The following is a 27,388-nucleotide window of genomic DNA, read 5'->3' as shown; positions in this document are numbered from 1 at the left end:
GCTTGGTTGTGGTTTGTTTTATTGTCTACAAAAAAATGTGTCGAAAAAGGTCACTATGTACAATAAACTGAATAATAAATTATCATAACAATACTTTAAAAATGGTCTTGAAATATGTTTTCACAGATAAAATTAAATATTACACATCAGAACAACTACTCCACTGTTTTGTTTTGTTTTTTTATGTTCTTTCTTTCTCGGCAGGTTGTTGTAAGATTTATTTCTCAGTCCAAACTTCTGTCTTCTTCCATAGAGACAGTCCTCACAGTAAAAGCATCGACTTGTATTCCACTGGAGTGGTATCAAAATCTTTCAGCACATCGTCAGTCATCATGCGCGGATCCGTTGTGCTTCTGCTGTAGGTAGCATGCAAGCAAATGTTAACACAACAGTTGTAGACTTTCCACACAGGAAACAGATAAAGCCACGGTGGATACAACACCACATGAATGGTGGTCTGTGTTGTATGTAAACACGAAGAGGGAACGGGGACCAACATACTGTACAGTGCAGTGCTGGAGAATGTTCCCAAGTGGCTTGAGGCAAATGTCTACAGCTGTCGGTCAGTCATTTTTAATATCCATCAAGAAAACATAAAGAGCGACGACCTTCATTTGCATTTTAAATACATGAGTACAGTACAAGTTGTCAACTTCAATTAGCTTTTAGGGCATTGTCTCATTTGTGAATAAAACAATAAAAATACTGACAAACGCTCACAAAACCCAGAACTGGTGTAATCACACACCTTGCATTATATTGCACTGACATTCTTGTCTTTTTACGTTCTCCCTCCCAGGAGGCCCTGCCTTTTTTTTCTGACACAGGCCTCAAATTCTAACCAACACCTTTATGCGCCAGAGCCCCACATCAGCTTCAGTCCCTCGTTTCTGAATATTCTAGGCGTACGCTGCAACCGCCATGAGAATCTGCACAGCCATGGAGACACAAGGTATCTGTGCCACGGTGTAGGCCAGAGAGCGGGTGGGAGCTCGTAGGGCGAACAGGTAGGCGAGGGTGTGCAGCATGCGACTCAGGAAGAAGACCAGGAAGTGGAGGCGGGCCACAGCCAGCGAAGGTCCAGTCAGGGAGTAGATGGCGCCCAGGAAGAGGAAGGGGAGGATGTTCTCCAGGTCATTCCTATGAGCTCTGTGGGAGAGAGAAGATTCGGTCACACTGATGCACAGCGTGTGACTCCAGACACACACATCTGCTTTTCATAGCCTGCAATGTTGTGATTCAGTGAGGTGATGACGCCCTCTAAAGTTTTCCTCAACTATTTGAATTACTCATTAAAATGTTGCATTGTTTCTGCAGAATTGGTTGTCTTCAAGTGAAGGTGACCCAGTTTCACATGCATCATACAACAGCAGACGTCTGTGACTTTCACTTGTTGGCAGTGTTGTGGAAAGCTGCCTGAAAAACACTCCAAACATGATGGTAAATAAATCAAAAAACAATGTAAAGTAAATGATTAACAAATGATTCAAATTCATTTTGCTTTCATGTCTGCACAGTCAGACAACTTATCAGCCCTGGCAATTTCCTGTTTCCCCTTTACCCGCAGGGTTGAACCTTATCATAATATTATTCTCGGGAACCTGCTCTGTTAGCAGTTGTTGCAGAAAGAGTACATTACAAAAAGAGGTGCCGTGCCAGATTAATTTAAAAAAAAAAAACCCAGCAAAAATCTGATTTTGTAAATGTCAATTCAATTCAATTGACAGTTGTTTCCCATCACAAGTTCATGAATGGTCCAGGAAAACAGAAGGGAAAGTTGTTTTTGTTATTTTTACTAGTAGAAAAACATCTACTTTCCTCAGTATGTCATGGATCATGACAAGTTAAAACAAAGCTAAGCAGAACTACCACAGGCTGACAACAGACTGCAGGAAAACACATGGTCTCACTGAAGAGCTGCTTCTGAATGGAAAAATTTCGCCAGAAAGAAAACTTTCTTTAAATAATTATAAGAAAATTAAAATTTGCAGGAAATATTACAGTGACATTTGTTTTTCATCATATCTCATATCATATATCATTTGGCACATGCATGTTTGGAAAATGGACCAAAGCCACAGAAACGTCAGCACTCTGCATGAACTTTTAACTTTTCCTAAACAGATACAGAGTAATAATCATGGTAGAAATATGTAGAAACTGTAGGGAAATAAGTGAAGAGGATTTCCACGTACATTTTTGCACTTGTACTGCACATAAGCACACATTTGAAGTAGGCTACTTGCACTTTACTTGGGCATTTTCATTTAATGCCACTTTGTGCTTTTACTCCACTATAATTCACAGTGCTTTTAACTTAGTAGTTAGGTTTTACTGCATCAGTATAAAACATCCAACATGTAACACTCGCCATATTCCTGCAGTGAGAACTACACTGTTTAGCTCCACTTCTGCTGTCAGTGCATTCTTCTCATGATAGGCTACGACTTTTATTACTTTAAACTTTTAATTTATCAGGATTTAGATCTGAACACTTCCTCCACCACCGGGTGCGACAGTAACAGTGATGAGTGAGTAACTGTTGGTGTTTTTCTCATGATTACAGTCTGTGTGTAAGTGTGTCTCTGAAGGGTTTCTGCTCTCACCTCCGGCATCTTTCCACGTACGGGTCCTCTCTGTTGAACTGCAATCCTCCGTGTCTCAGCGCGTCCTCCGGGTTGGCAAAAGCCTTTCAGGGAAGAAAATAAAAATGGTTTGTTTGGTTTTTGTTTTTTTTGTTTTTTTTTTTTGTTATGTATCAGTGAACACTGCTCCTCTCCTTTAACTCTGTCTCAATCATGGACTCACCTTTTTCCGCAGCCGCACTTGTCCCGTTATTATCGCTATGATGTACATCTTGATCACCAGCAGCACGCCGTAGAAAACAAAACAGGAGAAAACCTCGTTTCTTATCATGACTGCCATCGCTGTCTCGACCGGAGCGTGCTGAGGAGGGCTGCTGAAAGTGAGAGTGGCTCCGAGGGGAAAGCTTGTTTTGTACCGTCGGTGACGCCTCCGCCCACTCAGGTTCATCCGAAGAAACGGAAATGTTTCATTCATGTCAATCCCAGAAAGAAAAGGAAAAAAGGGGGTGAAATTCCTAGTGAAATGTGTTGCTTTGTTACGCTTGAACAGCTCCCTCGTCACAAAGTGACTATTGCAACAAAGTAAAAGTTTCCATGAGGCAGAATTTCAGTCGGTGCATTGTGCATTTTTATGACATTTTTGTCAGTTTCTCAGGATAAAATGTCTGGATCTTGATGTAAAAAAAAAAAAAAAAAAAAAAAAACAGAATATAAATATCAATGGTGTGGGGATCTGATTTTGTTCAGTTTGGTGCAGATCCAGAAAATAATTTGATGATAATCTGGATCTGTGAGATAATAATCTGGAGTTGGATTGTTTGACTTTGGTACAGGTGGAGCAAAGTTGAACTACTTTACACAATGTAGGGTATGATTTTAAAATCGCATAGGTTTTCTGTGTAAAATCATATTCTGACATGTTACAAGCAATTATAGATAAATGTAATGGAGTAAAAGTTAAAATATTTCCCTCTGAAATATAGCGGTGCAATAAAGTAGCATAGAGTGACAGAAATATGAAAGTGAGGTCTAAAGTAGCATAAAATGGTGTCTCAAAACTGTACTGAGGCACAGTATCTGAGTACAGTTACACTGGATGGACCAATGAACAGATCTTTTGGGCACAGGCCCAAGTATGAAGAGCCCCTGTATGAAGACACTTAACGTTTCCTGTTGGAAAGTCAAATGACCAAAAAAAGACTCACAAACGACCACAAAGAGATGCAGCAGGATAACATTGGCAACCCTTCCTTAAATGTAAATCTTATTAATGAGGTGTGTATTATGCCTCTGGTCAAAAAAAATCTCTTTGCTACACTCATATGATCTGAGTCAGAGACTACTTAACTTCCAGGCAGCATTTCTTTTTTACATATTCTGTGTGTGTGTGTGTGTGTGTGTGTGTGTCATTTCATGTCAGGCTGCTGGCAAAACATGAGCTGTGAGGCAAGTTGCAAAACAAGGGACATTTTCATCTCAACCCAGATTTTTGTGGTGCCATGATCCTGCACCTTAGTTGCTCAACACCACAAGCACAACAGTATTATGAAAAAAAATTGTGATGACAGCAGTGGCAGAATGTGGTAAATGTACTGTATGTAATGTGAAAGTATATTTAAGTACTGAACTTAAATACTGTTCTAAGGTAATTAAATACATGATACATAGATGATATAATGTAATCATATATGTAATTTGTTATAGATTAAACTACAAGTATCCTCAACCAACTACAACAGTAAAATACTTCCAAAGTATCAAAAGTCAAAGTACTTGTGATGCAGACTGTCATCTTTCGTAATGGTATATTATAATGCATAGTATAATATATTATTATCTTTACTGGTGCCTTAACAGTTAGGCAGCATTTTCAATGGTGTAGTTGGTCGAGGTGCAGCTAGTTTTTATTAATACAGTATACTGTCGAACGATTAATCAGATTTAATTAACATTATGTTTCTTCATGTAAAATCTTCATCTGCAGAGTAACCAGCAGATACATGTAAAAAAAAAGTACAGTATTTCCCTCTGAAATGAACAGTATATGTATATAAAGTATATTTAGCATAAAATGGAAATAGTAAACTGCAAATATATAAAACTGCATGTACAACACTTTACTAATTCTACTTTATGACCTTTTCATCACTGCTTGAATAAGATTTTAAATACAGGACCTTAACTGTAAAATTACTTTTACGTTGCTGCATTCTTACTTTTATTTATGTAAAAGATCTGAATACTTCCTCCACCACTGGTTACTAGAGGAATAAAATTCCTCTAAAAACAACCCCCGCTACAAGGTTGATCTAATTTTAAGAAAAAAACAACAAACATCACTCACATCCTATTTCTCTTCAACAACAATAAACACATTTATTGCACATTTCCTGCGTATTTCACCACCTTTATTTACATGTTTGTATTATAACTCCTCCAGGTCAAGTGTCAGCCATCAGTCCCCTGAGTTTGCCAGTCCAAGGTGAGAGAGCTGCCCGAGCTGGTGTCATCACAGCAGTCCTCAGCATCAGAGAAGGAGGACATGTAGTGGAGGCCTGTCACTCTGTGGTAGCCTCCCTGGAGCATCTGTGGGTAGGCGGTGAGCTCCATGGCCCTGCGGCCCGTCCTGCTCACTCTCACTGTCCACATGTCGACCAGCTGGGAACACATGGCACAGCCCATGGTGTGTGCAAGCAGGTCAGGAGACGGATTATACAGGTACCTACACACGGTTAGTCTACACACTCACACAGGCGCTAGTATCCACAGTCATCCTTACAACACGTTAATCACCACCTTCATTAATGTATTTTGTATTTTGCAGGCTAGGAAGGAAGCATGAAACATTTCATTGATACACAAACCTAAGAAAAAAATACAATATTTTCATGTACCTTTTAATAATTCACTGTATTTGTAATATATTGTAGAATATATTTGCAAGATATCACAGTACACACCAATTACTGCTGTTTCATGTTTCATACACTGTACGCATATGTTCCGTATATTAAGCAGCTATATATAAATATAAGGGGAGAAAGCTGCAGTCTCTTTAATCACTTATTTATACAAACAGGCTTTTAAATAGTTTCTATTCTTTCTTTTAGATTTTATAATTTCTTTTTTATTATTCTATCTGTTTGTTCAGACAGGGAAAACTCAGAGGTTTTTTAGTCTAATTCTTGAGTGTAGAACACTGACTGATCCCATGCCAATGCCTGTGAGTAAGTGTTTCCCTGCGCTGTGTTTATCAGGTTCTTTTTTTTTTTTTTTTTTGAAAGGCTTGCAGCAAAAAAAAAATTAGACAAGCAAGGAAAGGGAGGTGCAGCACAGAGTACCACACAAGAGGGCAATTGAGTTGATCGAGTTCTGTCCTGTTTTCAAAGCAACCAAAACACCACAGCAGTCTCACATCCAGCCCTGCCTGTAGGGCCCAATGAGGGTAACCCGGAGTTTAAAGGTCATGGAGCCATTACCATCAGTCTGTCTCAAGGTGTTCTCCATCTCTTGGAGCTGCCAGACACGGCATGTAAATATTTAGAGGTTGGCTTTTGCAAAAGCCAAAGAACTAGAGTTCAGAGAGGGAGGGGCTGAATCAGTGTGCAACAGACTCTCCAGTAAATCTTCCTTCAGTCCAGGGGACAACTCATCTGGTGACTTGCTCCTCTGACGATCCTGCAGCTCTCTGATTCAGCTTTAGCTGGGTGCAGAATCACCGCAGAGCCTGTTTACAGTGGCCCATACCACTTTGATTAATGAATCACTTCCTGTGTTATTCATCTTCTCTGCAGCTTGATATAGGCTATGTTGTCGACATAATAAATGCCTGTGGAAAGAATTAGATGGGACGTTTGTTAGTGGCAGATTAATGTAGAGATTCCACTGTCACTTTTCAAGGACAAAATGTTGTTCTCTTGTATCAACCAATCAATTTTTTTTGTATAGCAGCTTTTATACAGGACAAGCTGATAATAAGACAGTACAAATGTAAACAGTGAAACAATTTATTACTAATGATGGAAAATGTTCATAGAATCAATAAAATAGACAAAAATATATTTGAAAACAATACAATAGACAAAAGGCAATAACAAATAAATTAGATAGGAGAGAATAATATGTTGTAAAACATGACTGCAATAAACATAAATGGTGAAATTAAATAAATATTGGCCATAAAATATTTAAGGCTGATTTTCAGACAGCAACATTTTGAGCTTCTCTTGGATCCTCAGGCCACTGCAAGCATGTCAGACAAGTGGGGCGCTGCAAGACCATTAAGAGCTTTAAAAGGCAACTCAAATCATCTTAAAAACAATACAGGCAACATGTCTTTAAATCAGGTGTAATCTGTTTCCTCCCTCTGGTCCTATTCAGCACTCGACTGCAGATTTCTGAATCGGCTGCTACTGATTTGAGGCTCTTGTGGCAAACATCTATTTTAACTTTGTGAACACAGCAGGAGAGTAGCAACTGAGGTAAAATGGGTGAAACCCACTCAAGTGTTTATAATTTGGGGATATTAAAAATGTATGTACAAACCAGGCAGAATCCAGTTTGTTCTGACAGCTGTAGCCATAAACAGAGATCACTTCCACGGGAGTTATTTTAGCTGGTAACATTACACTATTGCTTCCGTGTGGAGAGCAACTGTGGATGCTGTGAGCTCTGTGCAATCAAAAAGCTTCAAGGGAATCTGTGAAACTAATTGTTCCTTTTGGAGAGGCTGTTCTCATATTGGCACACACATTTCCAGGCATAATTGGTAATTATTACAGTCACTTAATACAGCTCTCCTAAATCTATCATCTGACCTTCACCGTGTAAAGCACATGTAAGACTGGAAATGATGAGGCTGGAATGGACAAGCCGTCTGCTGCTACTTGCCACACCCATCACATCCCAGCGAATGGACACAGCAGGGGCGACCCTCTTCGAGCCAGCCTCAGACTCCCCTGCTGTCCAGCATTTCTCCCTGTATTATCTGCTGATTTAATATCCAATGATCTGTACAACTACTCCTACGGGATATTCAGTTATATATCAATATATCTGGTGTCTTATGAAAAGCGTCCTGCACAGCGTAAAAAGTAAAGCATCCCGTTTTCACTGTAGCCTTCATGTCAGTGATTTATAAGCATGTCAGGGCTCTATGTTTGCATCCAAGCTCAGACACACACGCAGCGCAGGAAACATGCCAGTGTCTTATGTGGATGGATGCTGCGGATGCATGTGTGTGTGTGTGTGCATGTGAAAGTCATTCCCCTGACACAGTTTTTATTTTGTTTTTGGCTCTTACCTGAATTGTACAGTGCGTCTGTTCTCCTGTCTTCAAGAATGCTCAGTGCGTGCATCATATCCTCTCAGCAGCCCGGTGTGTTTTTCCTCTCGGTCTGCCTCTGTCTGGGCTGGATGCAGCTCAGCATACGTATGGGACTCGAGATGACATCACAGCTGCTCACTAAAGAGTTGCTCCCTCTCTCTCAGATTTAAACTCATGTATAGTTAGCTATATTTTTTCAGTAGACAACATCGCCTACATATAGCTGCCTTTTGATCAAGACTTTATTGTAAATGAATAGTGATGATGCTGAAGTCAGAGTATCAAGGAAAGTAGTAATTCAATAAAATATCAAAAAATATATAATTTATGTGGACATATCTAATGTTGCACCTATTTTAAGCAATTTGGTATTCCACCAATTAAGAGTGCCATAAATTGAGGTGACTCAGAAGAGTCAAATTTAAAAGAGATGCTGCAGAGAGCAAAATATCCTGACTTTTAATCTCTATTGGATTTACCTCCAGGGCAAAAATAAACTGCCAGGCCCCTGTTAACCTCCCGTTCCTCCTTCCTCTGTGCATGCATATAGAGTATTACTATGTTGGAATATTGTATAGCCCCTGGCTCGCTGTGTGGTAATTTGTTTAAACACGCACTGATTTAGAAGTATGCAGTAAAACACAGTGCCTCAAGATCAGGTAATAAAGCATCTCAAGGACCTTATCATGTTGTTGCTGTTGAAGAAAAAAATACCACATTTCCCACAATACAATAAGCAATGCAATAGGAACAATTTTAGGAAATTCTCTCCTTTAGTTTCTTGGTTGCAGTTAGATGAGAAGATCAGCCAAACAAAGAGTTGAAGCTTGTTAGCCTAGCTTAGCATAAAGACTGGAGACTGGGAAACATAGCCAGGCTCTGCCAAAAAGTTAATACACTGACTCATTGCAAGGCAGAGAATAAACATCCAATGACCACTGAAGTAAATATTCATCTAAAACAGTTATTATTTTCTGTGTTTTCTGAATCTGGCCAGACTTTCATTTGTTTTTGTTTTTTTCAAATCATAGCAAAGAAGGCACATGGAAATCAAAGACCAGGCAATTTTAATCATTCAACCAGTCATGAGTAATTACATCAGTTATACAGACATTAAGACATCCCATTGAATTGAGGTCAACCACTTAAGTTCCCATGGTTCAAAGCATCACCATTATCATGACCACAACAGCCACACACTGTAAAATGTAGGGAAAACATGAGCGAGTGAAATCCTGTCGTGCTGTGTGCAGGCTGATATTACTGATGAATTCTGTTCAACCACAGCAATGCAACATATTTTCCAGTGAAATGGAAATCTCACACGCATAGCTACGTGCTGTAACACAAGCAAACAAACTCACAGGTGGGGATAAGTAATTACCACACTGCAATATAATAAGCTGCACTGCCCCTGTTTTACCGTCAGCTCATCAAACCGTCACGTGTCTGATGGCGGTCCAGTATCTCTTTGATGATAGAGCTAAGATTGCACAAAGATTTGTCTTTTTTTTTTAAATCATTGCACTTACTCCCCCAAAAGGTATGTAAAAACATAGCACACATATACCCACAGTATTCCTATTAATATTATCTCTTGTAGATATAGTCTGGACATGAGAGAGAAAAAAAAAAAACACATAGAAGACACATGAATGAATTGGCGTCCTCTCTTATTAGAATTGATGAATTGCTCTTTGGACACATCAACAGGGAGACAATCGGCCATAGTCCTTGAATAAAGGTGATAGACATGGCTGACAGCTGGGAAATTTTAGGTGAAATAAATAATATTAATGATGACTGGTGTCCGTTTAGTTTTTAATCACTTTAGTCCTGGGCAATTCAGGTACAGTAACTCTGAGCCTAAACCCCAGATTTAGGGCTGTTCTGTGACATCTGTGTATTCAGTGTCCTCATCTGAAATGGTTGGGAGACTATTAGGAATAGGAATGTTCATTCTTCAACCATTCGCTTCAAATGTAAAGCAGGTATAATTATTATTTTTGTAATAATTGAAAATAATGTATAATTTGAAAGAGGTTGCTTGATTGTGATGAACCCACAGAGAATAACCTTCTGAATCTGCAGCTCCCCTCAGCTTTCCTGGGCTTTATAGCAAGTTGAAGGTTATTGATTAGCTGTTCTGGTTCACTCTCACAGCTCTCACAGCCTGTTTTGAGCCACAGCAGGCAGCTGTTTTCAAGGCCCACTGTCCACTGCCTGCTCAGCACCAAACGGCAGACAGTCACGGTTAGCGAGACAGCTAGCTGGTAAACATTTAGCAGCTGAGGAGCCATCTATCCCCCAAAAACAGAGCTGCAAGAGAGTGAATATAGCGCTTGGCCAGAAACACAACTCCAAACGAATGATGATGTCGCTCTGTAACTGCTGGGTGTGTAAGCAGTGGTTTGCAATTTCAACTTCAACGGTGATGATATGTCAGTTTCTGCTGCCCCAAAGAGGACAAAAGTAAACATTATTGCAGGTTTAACTTCAAAAAAGAAAAAAAAAACGAACTCAAAAATAGCTACAAAAAACTGGTAGAATACGAAATGTTGACAACAATACAAAAATTGACTTACAATGTTGGCTTCTGGCACTAGCTCATAAAAAAAACACCTGCACATGACTCCACGGCAGCATTCCGTCCATGGAGGTGCTCTGGTTTCCTGCTAAACCGCTCGATTACGCCGACAATAAAATTTAATATAAAGGTTGTTAATGGAATTAGTCACACCTGCACTTTTTCTGCCATAACAAGTCGAAATATCTGTGGGGAGAAGTCTATTACAACACACATTTTGGTTTACTTTCTGATTGCCTTGTTGGGTATATTGCCTGGGGGGTTGTTGAAGCTGCTCTCCTGATAATTACACTTATTTTATCTGCTGAATCTGTTGAAACTGTGGGACTTTATCAGATTAATTGTGTTTCTAGTCTATCTTACTTACCCTGGAATCTCTAAGATGTTAATGATGCAAAATGGAGAAGTTTGAAAAAACAGATCTAACTTTAAGAGAATAAGCTAACACTGAATCTATTTTATTATTCTTTATTTCTTCAATTTTTATTTATTATTTTTTTAGATTATTTTGCAAGTCAGATGAGATGATGATTACCACTCTCATGTCTGTGCACTGCCTTGCAAGGGCACAGAGCAGCAACTTTGGCTCTTAGCCAAACTGTGTAATACATATAAGTTATAAAGTTATTGTAAAGTTACTTTAATGCTTTTTTTTAATGCTCGTCATTAATTATCACAGAATTTGCATAAAACCTGAAAAGGCATTCTAGATATTGTACTCTATGCTCTGACAAGCTTAAGGAAACAGGAGTATCTACAAACAAAATGTGTGTTGTTTCTACATCAGCTAGTTTAATAAATTAATGTTAATATAAATACATTTAAATATATAATTTGAGTAAATTTCACTGCTGCAGGGACAGCAGTTAATACTACTCTGCTAAGCTAGGCTAATTACCAGGACTAGTTTATCTGGTGTTGCATTTTTTTTTTCTTTTCTCAGATATGATAAGATCTATAGCAGTATAACAGACCCACTAAGATGTTGTATTAGCAAAATTGCTCTTTCAATTACAGGAAATGGGAAAAAGTGGATACATTGTCTTTTGCTAATGCTACCTCACCAGATAGCTCGCTAGCTGGAGTGCAGTCTCTGCACTCTAAGTCTTTTACATGCCTGAAATGACATATTTCTATGATATAATGATTTTTATATTTACCGTACAGACATGAGAATGGTAACTAAGAGAGTGAATATGCATATAATCACCAAAATGTCAAACAATTCCTTTAACAACAACAACTTTCACATCTTTAAATGAATGGGGACCTTGAATACCCCTCAGAGTCCACGTTCCTGTCCTTGTCATTCTCCTCCTTACATGTGTCATGTATTTGAATTTTCCTGATCAATGTCACCTTTTCGCACTGATGAAATACAGCTGGGAGATTTAATGGCACCCAGTGAAACAGATCTTTCTAAAGGAAGGACATTCACATCACATTGCACAAAAGAAAACCATTTTGGAGACTTTACTTTGTATATTTCTGTATATCATAAATATCACTTACTCCCTAATAATTACAGAAAAACATCAGGTGCTACCACCTGATCTTTTTCTCACAATTACGAGATCAAATACTCGTAATTGGGGAAGACACAAGCAGTTGTAAGATACAATGTTTTTTTTCCTTTTGTGAATGCAGTGCACTTCCTTTCTTTCTAAGGGTCATTTAAGCTGCATTATACTGCAGCCCCTGCACGCCCACACAGGTGTCTTCCCTTAATGTGGCTGACCCACGCTAAGGTTGAAGTTGACCAGTGCTATCCTGGAAATTTAAATGTGGTCACCAAACATCACCAACTAGTTAAAATGTAAAAGCTGGAAGTTCTCTTACTCTAACCATACTTACAGTAGAGTGAGGGAGCTGTCAATCAAGCGTTCATGTACATGCCCACACAGTGAATCACGCGAAACACCTGTACAGGTGCACTGTGTGCATGTAAGGGCTTGAAGGCACTGATTTCAAAGGTAGGATGACTGTATTGTGGAGCATCAGATAACATCAGTGGAACAGTATCATATTCTTCAAATTTCAGGTCATAAATTGCATTTCTATATTTCAGATTTAACTGTTCTAATGCTGCTACAAAAAAAAGCAGTAGAAAAAAGCAAAATGTAAGGACTACTGTTTCCTTACGTGAATACTACATGGCCTCTAAAGATGTGTTCAGTACATTTGGCATTGAAAACCACAAGTTTTTCTTATCTGTTCTTATTTGTTTACAAATAGGCTTTGAGATGCTGCGTTGTCACTCATTTGTATCTATTAACTTGTCTTGTAGCTGTTTAGACCAGTAATAGCTGAGCAGCAGTGTTTATCCAAGTGGAGCTCCTACTTATGGAGGTTCTTCTCTGACAGTCTAACAAGTATAATTGCTAAGATAATAAATATTGATAATCAAAAAGATTTTAAAAACAATTCATTAACTGTGCATTGGTATTTTATGTAATATGGCTTATGGGATTTTACCATCAAACAGTGAATGTAATGGTTTGTTGCACAGAACCTCACATGCGAGAAATCCAGCTGCCTCGCAAATGTCAGTGAATGTAAACTGACCATAAATTAATCATTTATCACTGAATAGTATCTTCTGTTTTTCTAACAGTATAAATTAATTGTGATATTTAAATATTGTTTTTCAATTCAACTTGAAAATAATAATTCAATTTTTCCTGGCTTTCAAAACTGGTATAAAGTAAATTGATTTGATGTAAAATGTAAGACTCTGCATGTTGGCTGCTTCAAGTAGCAGCAACAAGTTGGTGTTTGGAGCTGTATATACTGTCTCAAATGTTCTGAAATTGCACAACACACACTTGTTTGCCAGTCTAATCTGTTTGTGATTAAAATATGCAAAAGCGACGAGATAAGTGGAAGATTTGAATCAAGTTATCTCAACACAGAGTGCTATGGTTGTGGGCTGATTCACCACTTCCTGCGTGGGTTTCCACACTTTACTAAGTAAAATCTAATTTGAGTAAACAAGCCATGGTGTCTCATTTAGTGAAGACCGGTGCATTTTTACAAAAAAAGTTCAAAATGCATCATAACAATGATGCAATTTGCAGACACATAAATTTTTTTACAATTATCTCCTAGCACACAATCCTTTCCACCAGGCTCAGCTTCATTTTTCTGATGACCTCTCTGATGACCTCATTTGATCAATCAAACAGTATCATAAACCGCTGTAACAGGTCTGATTTTGTGCATGTTGTGCAAATTATTTGTGAGATTATTTCTTTCTTGCTAAATTCTAACATGGTGGGGGGGGTAAACAATCACCTCATTTAATACTGCTCTCTCTTGGTTTGAACAGACACTGCATTATGGGCAAATTTGGAATAAAGTCTTCTTAGACCTGAATGTATGAGGCTCTTCACGCTGTGATGTCTCCGAAGAATTACAAATGTACTATGTGAGTCATTGTCAGAAAAACCTATTATTTTGTTGCACAAGATTCTCAGCAGATTTAGCATTATTACATCACTTACTGCACATAACTGACTTCCTACTTAACTCCTGCACTCTTAAATTACTTTGTCTTTTCATAAATGTACCATTTTACTATTCTGTTAAAAATCATACCCATATATTCACATGTATATGCCCATATGCTTATTTTTAAGTAAGTGTTCTGTGGACAGCACTGGCATAAACTGAATTGTCTCACTCTGAATGAGTGAGACAATATTTTCAGAATTATGAGCACATGAATTCTCTGAGCAAACGAATGGCATCTCACTCTGTCAGGGAGATGTCCTTACTGGTTGAAAAAAGTGTTTGTAAATGCATGCATTTTGAAGCCACACATGCATGTTTTGTGGTTTGAAACAACCCTCCTGCTGTTTATTAATCTGATCATTTCACTGGCTTAAACAAACAATAGTTGTCCTTTCCTGAGGGCTCAGTGTCTGCGTATTTAAGGTCGGAGGTTCAAGAGTATGATTTACGCTTTATCTCTCACTTGATGTCTAAACTTCGTAACTACTAAACAGGCAAACAACAGAAGATTTGTTTATGTCTCTTGGTTGTGGCTTCCAATGAAGAAGAAAAGTCTTAAAACCAAACATCACACTGTAGCTCTGCTCTCCCCAGCCCTCTGGTTGACAACACCAGCGGCCGTCTGCCTGCCACAGCCAGCTTAGCAGTACATGACACCTAGTCACTACAGCAGCCACTGAAACACCATAGCTACCAAAAACATGTGACATGACGTCTTATTTTTACACCCTAACACTGAGGATCAGAGTTATTCAATAAATTAACTACGTGATATTTAAGTACCGCTTCAGCTTCCTGCGACACAGCTTCGGCATAATATGTTGCTACATTTACAAAGTGCTCACAACAAGGCTTCTTCACCAAGGTGCAAAATCCTCAGCTTCTTGTGAGGGGCAGGAGTGAGAAAGGGAATCAGAAGACCTGCGGAGAACGAAAGTTGAGAAGCATCTTGAGAACAGATGGACTCTTAATAGGCCCTCAGCTCAAACAGTGTAGATTGAAGATACAGCTGTTTGTTAGCTGGATGTATGTCCTCCATTATTCTTGGCCAGATGTGTAGCTATCTTATTCTCTGCTGGCCAGAAGGAATTTATGAGCTCATGTGCCTGACGTCAGCAAAGTGGGTGGAAGTGATGCATGTTCCACAGACCGACAGAGATCACAGCTGCCAGTAAACCGTTACACATTTACCCTAAGTATATTCAAACACGTGATTGTGTCTGTGTATAACACGGGGGGATGTGCACTTTTATGAGGAATTACTGTGATTGAACAGTATACAAGCACTGAGCAGTGCTTCCCAATAAGAAAAGATTCCAACCTCTCTTCATCTCAAAGTGCTCTGGTCTCTGCCTCGATTTTCCTCTCTCCGTGAAGGCTGTCGGGGTCAGCCGGGGCCACTGTCTGTCTCACTGCGATCTCAGGGCCTCCGCCATAAATGCCCAACAAGTACTGCCATGTTTCCTCTGAGATCTGACCATAGTCTGCACCTGAGGGAGGAAACGTACATTTAAAACACTTATAAACCACCTGCAGTTTTCACTTCCACCTTCTCAACCGGCGCTGATGTTTACCCTGCTTGAGTTGTATGTGTCCTCCTTTCATGACACCAATTTTACTGTTGTCGATGGGACCAGGGGGCTCTGAGTAAAATAATGATGACAAATATTTAGTAAAGACAGAAAGAACAGATCAACAACTGAAATGCACCGCTGTATTTGTCTTACTTCAGTTTCATACCATTATCTTTGCCCTTCACAAAGCTCTCCCACTCTCTGAACCACTGCATGCTGATACACAGGATCACTGTTGGAGCCTCTTCAGCCTGAAACTCTTTGTTAAGCTACAGACAAGAAAAAGGAAAAGTGCTCATTGAATATCCAACACAGAGCATAAAGACTGTATATACACACACACAGGTGAACCAGGGCAGAACACAGGTTTTTACTTTAATAAAGGTGTCGATTTCCATTTTTCTGCGTTTAGCCAGAGCTTCGATCTCCACCTGGCAGATGGCGCACATATACAGGTGGTTGACTGCAGGGCCGCCTCCAAAACTGAGGACAGAGACACAGAAGTTTAACAAGAAAGGCCCTGCAAGATAAAGACGGACTGACTCAGTGAAACTAGGCAGTTAAGGGAAACACACATCCTTTAAACTCAATCTGAAACTGCTACATCCTGTGTGTCTCTGGCTGTGATTAAATAATCATCACATTAATCAAATTAAAACAGACCATTTAGACTTTTTAACATTTGCTGTGCTCCTACTCGGTTGCTTCCAGGTGCCTATTTTTAGTAGCATTCACAGAATCTTGGAAGAAAGAGGAAGTGGATTGAACAGCTTCGATTTTACAGTGTTAATTTAAAACCGTGTTGCCTGACTAACACATCTTAACTGGGGCAGATATTTCTTTCTCTCTGTTTACACTGGTTCACACTCCTCCACAATCAATCGAATCATGGTGGGGACGTCAAAGCCAACTACAAACTCCCACACCAGCTAACAAGAGGAAGTTGATGTAAAGAGTTTCTCACATCGACCAGAGAACTCTCTCTTTTAAATAAATGCAATAAAGTCAAATACAAAACATTAAATGACAAATCTAATACAGAACACACTCGTTTGAGGCAATAGAAAACTGTTGAATCAGAAAAAGGCAAATAACACTAAGATGTGTTGTTTGGTTTTGAGTTTCCTTTTCAGCTGAACATTTTATTGAAATGTACAACTTTCAAACTAAAACGTCCTCAGACATGGTGTCATTCACTATTATTGGTAGTGTGTTGCATATTTACCTGTTGTAAAGGTACTCCCACACATTCTGGGGAACTATCACAACCAGGTCGTCTATGTAGTTGTATTTATTAGGAGGGATCCCTGCACAGAGATAAAATAAGTTAAGCGTTACAGGATGAATCTATGACCTTTTCTGGCCTGTAATGGAGTCCAGACAGGATGCTAATGCCAGCAGTACATTTTTACACCTCCCACACAAACCACACCCTCATCCCTGTAACTCACAAAAGCTTTAAAGCCATGCTTTTTCTATGAATACATATAAACCAGCCAGCTATCATACAAATCCAATAAAAACATCAAGTTAAGAAGTCATTATGATTTGGGATATAGTTCGAATAACACAGATTTGTGCTTCGTTTTTGGCCCGAGAACAAGAATTATCAGTCTTGGAAGCTTAAACATCAAGAGGTGCCAGCAGCTTCCCATACGCACTGTGCTCCATCATTTAGAAGATAAAATCTGTGCAGGAGATAAAATCTGCGCAGAAGAACTGTGGAACTGTGACTTGCACTGTTTTTGAAAGCTCGCTAATCAGCACCTGGTAAAGTAATTGGACTAACTTGAGACAGATTTTGGAAGTAAATAATATGTTACTTTAGTCTGTGATGTGTAGGTGAGGAGGTTTCATGGCACCTTTGAAGAAGCTGTGGGTTAAAAAGTTTAGCAAGTAATGTGACAAACTTCTTCTGCTACTGCATAATGTGTTTGGTAATTTATCTACTGTTTCAGTGAGTAATTGATTACATATAACTGCTTCCTGCTTGTTCGAAGTGCAAGCTTTCTGTTATGAATTTGTGGTCTCCAAGGAAAAATAACATGATTGTTGCAGATGTGGAACTGTTTTCACAGGATGAGTCGTCCTCCCCATGATGAGCAAACTGACCTTATTATAGTTTCCCTTTAAGGAAGAATGTGTTGCATTTGTTTGCTCAGTGTGGTTGGGCTGGGATCATGACGACAGGAAGAGATTTTCAACAAAAAGACACAATACCCACACACCTCCATGCTGACAAAGAAACGTGTGGTTGCTGATGGGGCCGGGTTCGGCGAAGGTGTTGAACTTGTTGAGCCATTCTCTGGAGATGTAAAACTGCAGCAGGCTGGGCTCTTTCATGTTGGCCAGAGCCACCACCTTCTGCCTCTCCCTCACAGACTCCTCGCTGCTTTTCCTGCGCAAGTCCAAGAAAAATGCATCACAAAGTGGACTGGGTGTAAATGTCTGACACTGCGGGGCCTTCACATGCTCACCTATAGAACAACACGTAGGCCTCTGCATTCTGCACCACCGTCTCATGGACTTCTGTGACATACTGATCATCAAACTCATACCACTGGCCATTGATCACATTCTGACAGTAAGCTATGTAGTGTCCACCTGCAGCACCATAAAAAGGGTGAGAGGAGAAGATAAGGAAAGAAGTGTTACGAAACAGCCTGTGCAGACAAAACTGAATAGATAAAGAACAAGATTATATTTGCTCATCTTTTGAGATATGTGAACCCTAAAGGAAATAACATCTGAAATGACCTTATCTATAGAAAAGGAATCAACTCATACTTCCTGCAGTGCCATGGTGACAGATGACTGACAGCAGATCATATGTGGTGACTTGAGATGGACTCTCTTTAGCCAGGAAGGGTCGCATGTCAAGGCCCTCCAATGGGAAAGATACGTGGCTGCTGATCTTGAACGAATACATGACCTCATGCCGGAAACGTTTCAGGTGAATGCACAAAATCTGCACACAAGAATGCAGAACAAAAACAGTCAAGAACACTTGGTGGGGCCGACCACCAGCGAAAAAATATGTTATCTGCAGCAAGAAAGAGATCTCTGAAAAAAAAAAAAAAGCTCATACCTCTGGAAGTCGAAGCACTTTGCAGTATTTGACACCGTTTCTCAACCTGTAGAAAACCAAATCCAATATAAAAAAATAAATGTACTGCAAAATATCCTCAGTTGTCTCCATGTGGATTTATGATACATACTCACTTTTTACATCTCTCACAGCTGTACATGTTGTCCCCTGAGAAAAGAATCAGTGGAAATGTAAATTCGGACATAAAGTCTCCTCATCTACACTGGACCATTTAAAAATGACACATTATAGGAGAATAGCACATTATAGCAGTGTTTACCTTTAAGTTCATCTGCAGCAAAGAAGGCAGCGAGGCAGTCCTCTAGCGTTACCATGGGCCCCCAAAACCAACTAGGGATACACGAGACTACGAACCTGTTCAAACAGATGTAATGATTGCATCATACATTATTATCATTATACCAAGAAAAATGACATTCATATGGGTCAGCAGCTTTGCTGAAAACGACCTGATGAGAAACAATAAGCACTAAATGCATAGAATGGAGGACAACTGCAAAGTCTGGTAATAATTCTCTGTGGGTTCATCCATATGAGCGACCTCTTCCACATTACACACAGTCATTTTATTCATTGTTAATATAAAATGATTAATTAACATGATTGACAGCTTTAAAGTGCAGGATTCACATTAAAGGTGATGTTCATAAACAGCCCACATTGCCCAGGAGCTGAGGAACTACAGCTCTGACACTGCTGCAACCTCAAGTAAGACAATACTGCACTGACTTCACTTCACAGATGAGGAGTTTTGTGTGCAGGGTGAATGAACTTGAGCTGTAGAATACTACAGTGCATCAATATACTGCCTCAGAAACCTCTGGAGTCTCTAATCGAAGGCAGGAGCACTAGTATGATGGTGATGCTTTCGATATGAGGGAACTGCTGGAATATGAGCATGTGGCATGCCAATGCTTGTCTCTGCATCTGAGTTGTGATATCTACGAGGTTAAATGCAGGTGATATTGTCGAGGTATGTGCAAACGCACTTGGCAAAGGAAGTGATTTTACTTAGAAATCCGTTAACTCATAAAATGAGGTTTATCTCGGGAAAATCTCAGGTAACCCACTGCTTCCTTTGCATAGACAATAACTGCACTTTTAACTACTCCATTATTAAAACCCTCTACAGCCCTTTCAAACTGCTACATCACTCCTGTTGGGTCATCCGATGGCTCAGCACTCAAATCTTGTCCAGGGTCTCTGGATCAAGTATTTCAGAGCCCTCCTCAGTCTACATAATCTCTCCAACCTGTCCTGAGTCCTGGACTGACTCCCAGACTTCATCCAGGCCCTGTCACTGCATAAATCACTCACAAAGTTTTTATCACCTCTCATTTCATGATGCAGCCCTGGTATGTGCACATCGAGTTTATTTTTCTGGTATTAAGTAATAAAACTGTCAATGCATTCAAACAGTAACAGATAATTGAAGGGAACCAGCCCTGACACCTCTCTACTGTCAAAGCGCTGGCATGCACCACATGCATCAAGCCCAGATCAGATTGAAGGCTGGTTTACTAAAAGACGCCTGAGATAATATTTTTCATATTTTCAAATCCAGGAGAGGTGCAGCAAATAAATCAGGGACACATCGATTACCTTGGTGGACGTACATGTCCTCACATGCATCATGTGTGGCAGCCTCAGTGGCTCTAAGTGTGGTCTCCACAACCAAATACAGCCTTATAAGGACTAAATCAAGATTGCACTTGCCTCGTTTCTCAGAACCCTAATCTGTACGTCACCGTGTGAACATAATATACAATTAGATTGGACGTCATTCATGTGTTTTTCTCTGGAACACACTGACTCCTTCCTCAGATGTAAGAGTTGAACGTGGGCCACTGACCGGCGTATGGAGTCCATGATGTAGGAGATCCAGCCCTGTGAGCCATAAGTGTCGGGACACACACCCGTCTTGACTGGAAGGTTTTGATGGATGGAGGAGTGGAGCTTGGCCAAGTCCTCTTTGCCGGGAATAGGGAGGGACAAGTCTTGGAAGGTTTCCACTGTGTTAGAGACCTGTCACACATTCAGGAGGAGTAAAACTGAATATAATCTGTAACACAGTTGTGCAGTAAATGCCAATCTAAACAAATTAGGGTGTGATGGATGAGTGATTTTGGATTAATAAATTACTAAGCGTTCATGTTCTCTAAAGATAATAATAAACATGTAAGTGAATGATTTTCACCCAGTCACTTGAATTGTTCTAATCATGAAAAATATCCCCTATAATATTGAAATGAAATAATTACATACTTTCTTCTGAATTCCACACAAATAAGATAATGGTATTTATCAAATGATATACTTTGGTTTCTGACTGAATATGTCAGTAGCTACCCCTGGTGTTCAAAGACGAGAAGTGCAGCTCACCCTGTCACAGGTTAAACACTGGACCAGACTGAGGATGGAGCCATCGAAGATGTCAGAGATCACACTCCGATAGTGGGACTGTTTCTTCTTCCTGGCACTGAGCAGCAGCTGAGCTGGAAGTCAAGTGACAGCAAGGAGGATTTATGAGGACAGACTTAATATTATTATTTGACATGGAGGAAGTGGAGAGAAAGCTTTAAAACCACAAATTTCAAACCCATGGTGGCTAGTGGAAGAGACAGGGGATCAGTCATTAGGATGTATCCTCTGGGAACCATTAATGTCTGTGCCAGATTTGAAGGCAAGCCATCCAATATATATATATATATATATATATATATATAGATATTCTAATCTGCATCAAAGTGGTGGACCGACCAACAGACAGTCAGAGAGACTGAGGGAGAGACATCAAATTCAAAACACACCTCACATTTGGTGCCTTGATTTCTTTGTGCATGTGACTCCAAAAGACACTCATTCGGCGCTCATATGGCGCTGTGGTACAAACGTACATATTCAGGGCAGGTGTTTATTCATCAAACCCCCATGGTGTTTCCTCACCTTTTTTGAAGGAGTATGCGGGTCCTGCAGAGCGGAGCGGGCTGGAGCGAGGTGGACTGGAGGACAGTTTGGGATGTAGCTCCTGAAGGGTCCGCACAGGACTGCAGGGAATGGACTGGGGCTGGGTCATTGATGCTTCATTGTCTGGCTCTAGAAAAGAGATTGTCATAGGTATATAACATATAATATCCTAAAATCCATCATATAGATTGTTTTTTTTTTTTTTATAAGTGGCTTTGTAAATTCTGGTTTGTAGATCATCAGAGAAAAGCACGTTTGTAATCCCACTGGTTTTATACCTGGGGCGTTGTTGCTCTGGCCCTGCCCTTGCCCAGTATTAGTATTAGATGTCTGGTTGTTCTCCTGGTTTTGGACTTCAGTGTTTGGAGCTGGTGTCAACTCCTCTTCCTCTCCCCTCTCAGGAGCCTCCTCCTCAGCCGCCGTGTCCACATCAGCGTCCTCGTCCATCTCTTGCGAGCCTCCACGGAGGGATGAACCAGACACCCTTCGCTCCTTCAGCCTCTCCTTCTCCGAGATCACACCGCCGGGACTGACACCCACCATACCCACTGCTGGCGACCTGACCCCGTCACACTCATCCTGCATGAGCAGCTCGCCATCACCGGCCCCTCCTCCCTCCCCGCGGTCACTGCTGGAGCCAGAGTCGCAGGACAGGAATTCATCCTCAGACGGGGAGCGGTCGCCATCTCTTCTCTCCTCCCCGTCACTTCCCTCGCCGCTCATGCTGCACTCTGTCAGAGGCTCCTTCAGCTCCTCGTGTAACTGGTCCATCAGACAGCGCAGGAACTCCTGAGTGTCCTGTGGTAAGAGAAGCACATTACATTAAGTCAAAAGGAGGATGTATAACATTGCCACATACACAGAGACAGGAGTTCTGCAGAGAAGTGCGATACGTGTAAATGGGTAACAGATAAATGTCTGTAAACTTGACTATTTCAAAACAAGGAGACGTAAAGAGAAATGTGTGAATAATGGTGCCTGTCTTGTCTATAACAAGAAAGCATTTGGTGATTTGCATTTGGTGATACCCACTAGTGTTTTCTGTTAATCACAATCAAACAAAACCAGAGAAGACACTTCTGATAAAACATGCACTTCATCTGAATCAATCATAAAAACTGGACTCTGAAAAAAAATCTGTGTATTTCAATGGATAAATCAGCGTTTGGGGTTGATTTTGACTATTTTTCCTATTTCCTCAGTGTCAAGGTCAAGTCATAGCATTCTGTATGAATGTAGTTTGAAGATATTACTTAGCCTTAGCTTAGCCTGTCTTAGCTCAGTATCTTGATATGTCTATGAAATCAAGCTGCTTAAGTTAAAAGAAAATTTCAACATTTTGGAAATATACTCATTCCCTTAATTTTGTTAAATGAAGTCAACCATAACACTTTTATATCTGTATCCTAAATATGAAGCTACAGCCAAGAGATGGTTAGCTTAGCATAGCATAAAGACTGGAAACACAGGCAACCAGCTAGCCTGGCTTTATCCAAAGGTAAAAATACCAGCTGACCAGCATCTCTAAAGCTCACTAATGAACACCTGATACCTTTGTCTAATCTGTACAAAACACTTAAGTGTAAATAATGACAAGTTGTGGCTTCCTGTTTTTCCCTGCTTCCAGTTTTCATGCTAAGTTAACCTAAGTGCTTCTCTGCAAGAGTGCACAAATGTTGAACTATCCCTTTAAGAAATCAACCTCTATAAGGAGGTTGATAGGACTAATATAAGTACAGATTGCAGTCTATGTGATGATAAAGTAATTAATGCACCTATGGCTTTGTCTGGTTCTGGAGATTTAAGAAAATAGTAAAATTCACCCAAAACTGATTCTGCCATCCTTTAAAAAAATACAAATAAGTGAACAACTAAACTCAAGCCTTTGGGTGTTAAGAACAAATGTAATCATTAAAAGGAAAAATGAAAGACATTTTAGGGAGTGTGTGAGTACACGGGGATTTAAAAACAACAGACAAGAGAGTGGCAAGCTGTTGAGTGATGCCAGGTGTAGTTACCTGCTGGGTGCTTGCCCCTACCTGCTGAGCGTAACCACGAAACATGGGGTTTACTAGTTTGATGCCATGAGACAGACTGGTAGGGACAACATAGCTGGGCCTGAGAGGGCAGCAACGATGAGAGACATTATATTGCAGATAACTTCATACGAATGATTGATTTGCAGATAGTCTAATTGTATACAAAATGTATATCTGTAGCTCTGCCATTTAAAAGGTTTGTTACCGTTTTTTATGCCAGAGTTCTGAGATGAGTTTCTGGTAGCTCTTACAGAGAGCAGGCTTCTTATCGGTGCGCACCAGTCCACTGCAGTCCAGGAAGAACTGAGTAAGAGGAGGGCTGGTGAGGAAAGAGAGGAAAAAATGCATCAACTTGACACACATTATTAAACAATAACACATCGATAAACATAGAAGAAGAGAACCACATCTAAATGTAATCACAGGTGACCTCACCAGTTGGAGAGGGCTTGAAGAGCTGCATTCATGTAGCAAGAGTTTCCAATGTTTTTCATTCCTGTCAAACCTAGAAACAACAGTAGAAACAAGAGCCATGGAGCTTTTTGTCTTCCAAGAGACTGGCAAAGTGTTCAAACTGAGCAATGTAGAGATTGACCTCAGATTCTTAGAACAAGTCAAACAGAGGGGACACCACCACCGAGGGCTGATTATCACATCTAGTCTGGATTAAAACAAACAGGGCTGGTAACTATAGTCTTCAAAGCAATACATCTGTTAAATATGGCAGCTATAACCTCATGATGTGAGCACTTCCAAAAACAATTTTAGATTGTGCAGCTGATTCTTGAAGATTTCCTTAAAGCCAGGAGGACAGGGTGTTTTTGTCCCGCTGATAACATGGCAGCCACAAATGAGTCTGAGTTGAGAAGCTCAAGTGGACTGTTGTTCAGGAAAAGAGGTGTCGAGAACAGATTTGGTTTACCTCTGGGCTTGAGCTCATCCTCCTCTGACTCTGAACCTTCTTCCTCTGCCACAGCAATGGGTACTGCTTTCAGAGGGTGACCTACTGGCTGAGGAGCCGCTTCCTAGGAAAATGATTCAGAGATACTATAAATATGAAGGTGATTAAGAAACAGGTTGTTTGAATTTGAAGTAGCATAATTAGGACTTATCGTTTTTTTCCATTGTGAATCCATCAAGCAGAGAGGCACAGAAACCAATGAGGAGATGTGACCTTGTTGGAGTGAAGTCTTACCTGCTCTGCGGCTTTACAGTGGTGGGGGGCAGCAGGCACAGGCACCAGGGCGGGCCTGTGCTCCAGAAACACCTCCCGCTCACACACATAACACCAGATCCTGAACGTTGTCAGGTTCACGGTCAGGTTGTGCTTCTTAGCCTAACACACACACACACACACACACACACACACACACACACACACACACACACACACACACACACACACACAATCATTCAGTGGGCTCCTGAAATTACTACTCTGACATATTGAGAAAAGATGGCAGGTGTTTTCAGTGTTTTACCTGTGCATGCAGGGTGCTGTGATCAGAGTAGGACTCTCCACAACCAACATATGGGCAATCATTCTACAGAGCAGAGACACTGTATTAGACTGGATCTCATGGCTTTTGAATCCTTGTTTCTAGCTTGTAAAGACACAAAGCCACAATATCTATATCTATATATAACTGTCTATCTATATCAATTGGCATCTATAAATAAATGCAATGCTAAAATGTCAAATGTCATTCAGAATATAAAGTCATAGCTGTAATTGCACATATTGTGTGCCCTACCTGAGTGTGACAGCACTTTCTAATTACACTTATGTCCCACATCATGATTAATTATTCAGCATTCACCTGGCCTTCTTATCTCAAATGATCTATGATTAGCACTGCAGTAGCTGCACTTGCAGTTGTCAACATTTATATGGCAAACTAGCAGTTATCTTTGAAATGACAAAAACATTGAGAAAAGGATTTGACTTTACCTGCAGACAGGCCCACAGGTTTGGGCCACCCGCTCCGCATGACTGGCAAGTTCCCTGCAGCACCAGGAGGAGAATGTGGATAGAAATGAATAGAACATAATGGTTATATAGTATGCGCACACACACACACACACACACACACACACACACACACACACACACACACACACACACACACACACAAGCCAGGGAGCTAATCATTGTGAAATCTTAAACAAAGACAACATATACTCCAGCTGATAATGTCATTATGACAGCGAGGACTGATGGACAAAAGGCAGCTGCATCAATCATATAACAGCCTTAAGGAGAGCGTAGGCCATGACACACACAGCTGACAACCTGCACTGGACATCTTTGACATTGTGCACAACATTTCATTGTACATGAATGAAAACCCACCTTGGATTTCTGGAGGAGGTCCTCTTTGGTTACCTGTCCTATGGAGTCCAGGTGGGGACAAATGTCTTGTTCAGCCATAGCTACTCACTTTCTTCGGGGGGGTGGGGGTGGGGGGGGGTGGGGGGGGTGTCTGCTAATTTGACAGTGCAGTGATAACAATGTTATGGTAATTCTAGATGACAAGGTGTTGTAGCTAAAGCTAGCCTTGTGATGTCAACACGAAAACACGATCCGCACTTACAGAAATTACATGTACTTTATCTCTAACTGATAACTCAAACATGAGTTGGACATCTATAGTGTCGTTTAAGACATCTCGCAAAATGTACCCCCCAGAATCTGACAGATCTGCAAAGTGGAAGGCCTAATGTTTACCAACGAAAGCCCAGAAATCATCTCCCCGCAGCGATGTCAGCAGCTGCCGTGAATGACTCGTAATTTACCGAAAGAAGCAGCTGCCACGGCGATAACCGCTGTTTTGTTTTGTTTTTTTATTCTTCCTGTAAACAATCCATACTGGATGCGGACCGTATGCTAGCAGGCTACCGAGCCGAGAGAGGCGATACCCCGGCCCATCATCCTCAAACAACTCCCCCCTCCCATACACACAGCACGGCCCCGGCGCGGCGCGACGCACGGCTGGAGGAGGCGACACGGCAACGTCAGCGCCGCCGATCCAGCCGTGTGCCTTCAACACATGAAACCTCTCCTCCTATTTTATTTGTCTGTATACTTTATACACAGACAGACAGACAGACAGACAGATCGATAGATAGATAGATAGATAGATGGATAGATAGCTGTTTACGGAAGTGACGTAATACTGTACGCTGGTTAAATGGGTCCCCGAAGCCGCTGTTTGAAGGACAGCTGTGCACATCTGCCCAGGTTTAAAATCTGGGCAACTTTATTGACAAATAAACGGAGATAAATGCAATAGAAAGTTGCTATAATAACATATAGCAACAGCTCAAGAGGCCATTGCCATGGTAGACTGGACAAGACAGGATATGCATGATAACAAAATTATAGTTAAATTACAATAAAAAAATATGTTATAGGGAGATCAGTGGGAAAAGGAATAACACGGTCTAAAAAAATCAACTTTTTGTAAATGTTTAACCTATTAAAAGTCTAATGGAATTAGTACATATAGTTTCAAACTGTTGTGACTCACTCAAAAAATAGTCTTAAAATATATTACAATGCTACTTAACGTAATAAAAATACATTTTAATAATAAAATTCCTCAGGACAATTAGACATTATACATATTGCCGTTACATTATAATTAGCTTGTTGTGTAATAATCAAACAGGAATAATAACATGGTAC

At 40.3% G+C, this 27,388-nt stretch overlaps 3 protein-coding genes across 8 annotated transcripts in view; 1 reads left to right on the top strand and 2 right to left on the bottom strand.

Moving 5' to 3' along the window:
• The window catches only part of rpl7a (ribosomal protein L7a), a 164,578-nt gene that overhangs the window by 132,537 nt on the left and 4,653 nt on the right, over window positions 1–27,388 (top strand). The gene's annotated exons all lie outside the window — the stretch shown is intronic.
• ptges (prostaglandin E synthase) lies at window positions 3–3,048 on the bottom strand. Its single transcript, XM_071466691.1, has 3 exons — window positions 2,809–3,048; window positions 2,607–2,689; window positions 3–1,149 (listed from the first exon to the last, which is right to left on the bottom strand). The coding sequence occupies exons 1-3, from the start codon at window positions 3,031–3,033 to the stop codon at window positions 900–902; spliced, it is 558 nt and encodes a 185-aa protein (XP_071322792.1). The 5' UTR covers window positions 3,034–3,048; the 3' UTR covers window positions 3–899.
• Window positions 8,962–26,962, bottom strand: usp20 (ubiquitin specific peptidase 20). 2 transcript variants are annotated; one of them, XM_071465205.1, is made up of 24 exons: window positions 26,054–26,962; window positions 25,652–25,705; window positions 25,182–25,244; window positions 24,896–25,036; window positions 24,623–24,725; window positions 24,136–24,205; window positions 23,906–24,019; window positions 23,680–23,779; window positions 21,940–22,459; window positions 21,641–21,790; window positions 21,077–21,189; window positions 20,547–20,719; window positions 18,954–19,048; window positions 18,808–18,841; window positions 18,674–18,719; window positions 18,373–18,553; window positions 18,063–18,189; window positions 17,814–17,983; window positions 16,811–16,892; window positions 15,960–16,068; window positions 15,752–15,854; window positions 15,586–15,654; window positions 15,333–15,501; window positions 8,962–14,932 (listed from the first exon to the last, which is right to left on the bottom strand). In XM_071465205.1, the coding sequence occupies exons 1-23, from the start codon at window positions 26,129–26,131 to the stop codon at window positions 15,344–15,346; spliced, it is 2,853 nt and encodes a 950-aa protein (XP_071321306.1). In that variant the 5' UTR covers window positions 26,132–26,962; the 3' UTR covers window positions 8,962–14,932; window positions 15,333–15,343. The 2 variants fall into 2 exon arrangements, with proteins under 2 accessions (XP_071321306.1, XP_071321307.1); XM_071465206.1 differs by having other exon boundaries at window positions 23,701–23,779; window positions 26,054–26,958.

This window comes from Trachinotus anak, unplaced genomic scaffold (genome assembly GCF_046630095.1).
Source record: "Trachinotus anak isolate AG129_WGS33_773 ecotype Australia unplaced genomic scaffold, CSIRO_AGI_Tana_v1 ptg000028l, whole genome shotgun sequence".
Classification (NCBI taxonomy): domain Eukaryota; kingdom Metazoa; phylum Chordata; class Actinopteri; order Carangiformes; family Carangidae; genus Trachinotus; species Trachinotus anak.
Note: the sequence above shows the minus strand (reverse complement) of the source record. Positions and strands in the feature narration are given on the sequence as shown.